The sequence below is a fragment of the Cebus imitator genome, unplaced genomic scaffold, assembly GCF_001604975.1.
Source record: "Cebus imitator isolate Cc_AM_T3 unplaced genomic scaffold, Cebus_imitator-1.0 Scaffold113, whole genome shotgun sequence".
NCBI lineage: Eukaryota > Metazoa > Chordata > Mammalia > Primates > Cebidae > Cebus > Cebus imitator.
In genome coordinates this window covers 576,297-582,170 of record NW_016107428.1, presented here as the reverse complement: position 1 = coordinate 582,170, position 5,874 = coordinate 576,297, and the positions used below count along the sequence as shown (strand labels likewise).

The following is a 5,874-nucleotide window of genomic DNA, read 5'->3' as shown; positions in this document are numbered from 1 at the left end:
GTATTGCTGTTTCCTTGCATTGACCAACACCACTGCAGATCACCAGAAACTTGGCAGATGACTCATCTGGCAGAAACATGGAATATATTCTAAATAGAAATCACTTTTAAATGAACTTACTGATTCTTATACTGCCACAATAAATTTTCATTTCTTGATCATCTTCTAAAAAAGATAAAAGACATTTAATAAAAAGTGTTGGGCATTATTTTGGCAATCATTTGAACCATTATACTTAAAATATATTTATTAATAAGATCTGTGATTTCTACCTCAGTAAAATGTCATTTAAGATTTAACATTTTTAACATTAAAAAATAATGTACTGATAATCCTAATTTTAAAACTAGCAACTTAATTATAATTAATGTTTAAGTATTTTTACAGGGTGGAAAAATATTATCAGTGTCTCAAGATTACTACACATCAATCTAAGATCAGAGTACAAAATAATGGTTTTTGTATTTTTTTTTTCCTTTTTGTGGAGAATGGGGTCTTGCTATATGGCCCAGGCAGGTCTTGAACTCCTGGGCTCAAGCTATGCTCCCAATTCTGCCTCCCTAAGAGTTGAGAGTATAGGCATAAGCCACCACACCCGGCCAGAGTAAAAAACAATGTTTTAAAATTTTCCTTTGGAAATCACAACTCTGATTTATTTGTTAAAAAAAAAAATGTGCCTCAGTTAGTTAATTTAAAAATATCCCATGCTGGGCAACATAGGAAGACCCTATCTCTGCCAAAAAAAAAAAAAAATTACCTGTACATGGTGGCATGCTCCTGTAATCTCAGCTACCCAGAAGGCTGAGATGGGAGGATCACTTGAGCCCATGAGTTAGAGTAAGCTATGATCACGCCACTACACTCCAGCCTGGGCAACAGAGCCAGAAGGAGATAAAATAATTAATTAAATAAATATAATACATTTAATATAAATAAAATTCTATAAATATAAATAAAATTAAAATATCTACATAGGGGAAAATATGCCATCAGCAAAGACTGCTTTTGATTACTCTGGTGCTAACCCACTTAAATTCTAACCCATAATCCCTTAAACTTTTTTTCTGCAATTTCCTTTTTTGCTTTAAATTTTTCTAAGGGTTACTCAAGCATGCAGTTTAGAAGTGCTTGTTTGAATAAATTAATCTTACGTTCATAAATGTAAACTAATAACAGTATAAACAATACAGGAAAAATTTTTAGTTTTATTGGTATCACAGTGTGCTTTTAATACAAGCTAAATACAAGCACAATTATTACATATGCAGCCACTTATTCTGCAAAACAACATGCCAAAATCAACCTTGAAAAGTTTATAAAAACCAAAATCTAGAAAATATCTTCCTCAACTCTAAGGACTCCAAATACAAATGCAAAAATTGCTATTTGTCAATAATCACATTAAATGTTGAATTACTGACTGAGCAGTAAAAAAACAATTTCTGATTTTAAAATTAAATAGCTCCAGATAAAAGTATGTTATTTTCCACATATGCTATCTTTGTATTCTGCACAGAGTTCCAAGGCAAAGATTGCTTCTGGCTTTATGAATTACCAGAGATGATGATTTGTGTGGCTGACTTATCACAGGTCTTTTACTCTTCCTTCCTGACAGATCCTTAGCTTCTTTGGGAGGTGGCATATGAATTGGTTTCCATGGAATTGGATTATAAAAGGCTGGTTCTGGATAGGAATTTCCACTGTAAAAACCTAAAATTATTGAAAAATCAGATCAAAACAAGAAAAAACTTCTTGAGATTAAAGAAGCCACTTCAAACTTCTAGAAAAATGTTAAAATGTCAAATGGACAAATTATCACTAATAAGCCAATTTGGCTTATTTAAAACTTAAACTCCTTAACATTTTCAAAGAAGTAACACTTTCCAAATACAGCAAATGTTACAGTTAAAATTAAAACATAAATCATAATTCTAAGAATAATATTAGTGTTAAAACCTATGTAAATACAAACTCCTATAAAAATTTTACTAAGCTAATTTTACTATCCTTAAATTGAACAAAACTTTCATTTTCTTAATTCAGTCTAGGAAACTACTGATTATATACTATCTTCCTCTTGTCAAATGCTAAAGTTTACAGAAAAACATTTATTTTTCATATGAAGTTATATTAAATCAAGATTATTATTTAGAATCACAGAAATTCTGAACCACTGTCAATAAGATTTCACAATATCATTGTAATTGTGATTATGAGTTATGGAGCATTCTTTTGCTGATGCATATAAAGTATTTAAAGTACTGTGATGTCTGACTTCTAATAAGCACACTTGAAGGAAGAACATTTTATAAATTATCTCCAAATCCTTCAGTCACTACTGGCACCAAAATTTCTTTATTTCACAATTTATAAAAATGATACCAGCATAGAGAATACAGAGATTTAAGTACAGCATTTGTAGACAAATATGTTGCTTGTTAGAATCAAACTCATTAAAAATGCAAAAAAAAAATCCATTATTTTAGCAATTAACTTCTAGTCAGTATGTTTAGTATTCCCACCTAAACTTTTAAGTTTACTACCCAATTACTGGGTTAAAGCCACTGCTTATTACTCTTTTTTTCAAACAAGAAACAAAAAGAAGGAGCAGGCCTTGCTCAGTAGCTAAAACAGGTGACCCTTCATGACATATGAGAGAGGCCTAATCCTGACAGCAGGAATGTGTCTCTCAGACACTGGCAAACCACTTTGCATAGATATGTCAACACTCACTTCACCAAGATGGTCAAAACAAAGTCTGGAATATGTTCTATTGTGCGAACAAAACAGAATGGGGGTATTTTAATAATAAATCACTTAAACAAGTGAAGGCAGCTGTCAGCAAGGTATGAGCTTCCAACATGAAGCACAAAGAAAAACATGCATTGCCCTTTATAATCAGACCAAGCCTAAAGGCCAATCAGTTTTGTGTCTGGTTCATGTGCTGTCTACCTCACACAAAGAATGTGCCAAGGACATGGGAAGCTCTGCCTTAGAGAAGGTTAGAAGGAGAGAAGCCAAAATGGCCCCTTAAAATATATCCTAATTAATGTTCTACCATTGAAGAAATGTAAGAGAACATTATTTAATTCTTAATGTTAGAAATCATTAAAGCCTAACTTTGCAGTTTTGTAACTACTGCTTCTAAGAAATACAAATATCTGACTTGTGGAGAGTGACAGTACATTTGTAGCATCTCTATTGGAATTTGGTATGTTTATAGTATAATCTTCTGGAAAATAGTAATTTGAAAGAAAAATAATTTTTACACATTTCTATTTTTGTTAAAAAGAGTATAATATTTGCTTCTGCAAACCATATTTATGTAGGCCACATTAACATAAAAACCAACCTGTAAGTTTTCCATTGGCATAACCATAGCTCTTTGCAGCTGGACGAGGTTTATGTTTTGCATTTTCCAACCATTCCTTAAACTTTTTTTCTGCTATTTCCTTTTTCTCCTGTAATTCTGCTTGTTGTTGTTTTTCTTTTTCCTTAAAATGACAAGACCAAAATATTTACAGGGATATTCTGTAACTATACATTGCACTCAAATTCTACTGATTTTTCTTTTTTCCAATAGCTTCCTACACCAATGGCTTATTGGCCATAATACTGAATCATATTTTTATAATATGAGTACAATATTGAACATGATCAGGTTCATATTCATGAATATGAATTGGTGTCCAGCTCTGAAAAACAATAAGAAGTCAAACCCACAAAGAAAAAAAGCATTTGCTGTTTTCAAAGAAAAGTAATTTATAAAATGGTAGTAAGACTTCCCATAAAGTGAATTAAAAAATATTTAAAAGGAATAACAACAAGTTTTAAACCTGACTGAAAAAATATCAACAGGCTTATTAATATTTCTCAATTTAAGAAAACCACAAATGCATTTTCATTTTTGAAGCTTACACACAGCATGACAGGATAAACTGGGATAGTTTCATGTATTTATTTTATGCTAAGACAGTGCCTATTTTCTATTAAATACTTGTTTTAAGATGTAATTGGCACATATGAACACCAAAGTTATGTATTCTAACTGATCACTTTAATAAAAATACCTTTTCTTTCTTCTTCTTCTCACATTCTTCAGCATTTTTCTTCTTTAACCATTCTTGATATTTTTCTTTTGCTTTTTCTTGCAAGTATTCTTTCTCTAGTTCCTTTGCTGCTTTTTCTTCCATTTCTTTATTAATTTTTTGTTCTCTTTCTTTTCTTTTCTTAAATAAAAACATAAAGTTTAATTGTAATACCTGTAATTATCCTCATCCAAGGAAAGACTGTTGCATACAGCAATTTTCTAAACTTCAATTATTTTTTTAAATAGACATGGTATCATAGCAGTTGGCACAACATGGCTTATGAAAATATATAACACACCTGCAATTAACAGTTAAATGTCAGTCTACCTGCTGGGCTATAAGTTTCATGAGGTCAGTGATCAACATCTTCCTCACCAATGTCCACTCAGAGCCTGGGCAGTACTGAGTGAACAGCAGGTGTTTGATATGGTTTGGCTGTGTCTCCACCCAAATATCATCTTTGAGGCACCTGGTGGGAGGTAACTGAATCATAGGGGCAAGTCTTTTCCATGCTGTTCTCATGACAGTGAGTAAGTCTCATAGATCTAATGGATTTAAAAAAAGAGTTCCCTTGCACAAGCACTCTCTCTTTGCCTGCTGCCATCCATGCCAGATGTGACTTGCTACTCCTTGCCTTCCGTCATGATTATGAGGCTTCCCCAGCCACATTTGGAACTGTAAGTCCAATTAAACCTCTTTCTTTTTAAAATTTCCCAGTCTCAGGTATGTCTTTATCAGCAGTGTGAAAACAGACTAACACAGTGCCCAATCAAAATTTCTTGACTAAATGACAGTGAATAAAAATTATAATCTGTTAGTATTTTTAAATGGATGTTTACTCTTACTCTAAAACAGAGGCCATACACACACACACACACACACACACACACACACACACATATACACACACATACATACACACACACACGTATATATACACACACACGTATACACACACACACACATATATACATACACATATTTGCTGGACAATTTGTCAATATTAATACTTGCATAAATCTTTGCCATTGGTGAGTTAAAAGAGGAGAAATGAATAATGCTCATTAAACACTGTATACAAGGGCACATCCAGGAAAATCTCTGGCTACATAATTCTTCCATAGACCAAAGAGTGGCAAACTAAGGACTGCCAGTCACATCTGGTCCACCAGCCACCTGTATTTGTAAATGAAGTTTTATAGAAATGTGGCCACACTCATTTGTTTACATATTTATTGTTTATAGCTGCTTTTGCACTATGATAGCAAAGCTGAATGGCTGCAACAAAGAATGCATGACCCCAAAAGTTTAAAATATTCATTAACTGGCGCTTTACAGAAAAAAAAAATACTGATCCTTGACATAGACTATAACTCAATATTTTTTGCTTCTTATTTAAAAGATAATCTACCAATACAGCTAAATTCTAAATAACCAATGACATAGCTATTCTTCTTTATCAAAGGTTAGGAAACAAATCTGCAAGGCATAAAAAGTATATGCAATACAAATGCTATACATATCACCCAGGCAAATAATTATGACACAAGAAAAGAAATTCTTCCTTTGAAAGCAGCTTGTAGAATACATTATTATAAGCAATTCAATTAAGACTTAACTAACAAACATCACTTATAGACAAGGTATGTCCAGGGTTGTGCAGGAAAGACAGGTCTTAAAAATCAAAGCTCATGGCGCGTGCCTGTAATCCCAGCTACTCAGGAGGCTGAGGCAGGAGAATTGCCTGAACCCAGGAGGCGGAGGTTGCGGTGAGCCGAGATCG

The 5,874-nt window shown here is 32.8% G+C and overlaps 1 protein-coding gene across 1 annotated transcript in view; it reads right to left on the bottom strand.

Moving 5' to 3' along the window:
• Positions 1-1,185: 1,185 nt before the first annotated feature.
• CCDC34 (coiled-coil domain containing 34) overlaps positions 1,186-5,874 on the bottom strand; it is a 31,688-nt gene continuing 26,999 nt past the window's right edge. Inside the window, exons 4-6 of the mRNA XM_017538729.2 lie at positions 4,071-4,229; positions 3,353-3,494; positions 1,186-1,710 (exon numbers count right to left, since the gene is read on the bottom strand). Coding sequence (XP_017394218.1) covers positions 1,496-1,710; positions 3,353-3,494; positions 4,071-4,229 — 516 coding nt within the window. The 3' untranslated portion in view covers positions 1,186-1,495. The remainder of the gene's footprint in view (positions 1,711-3,352; positions 3,495-4,070; positions 4,230-5,874) is intronic.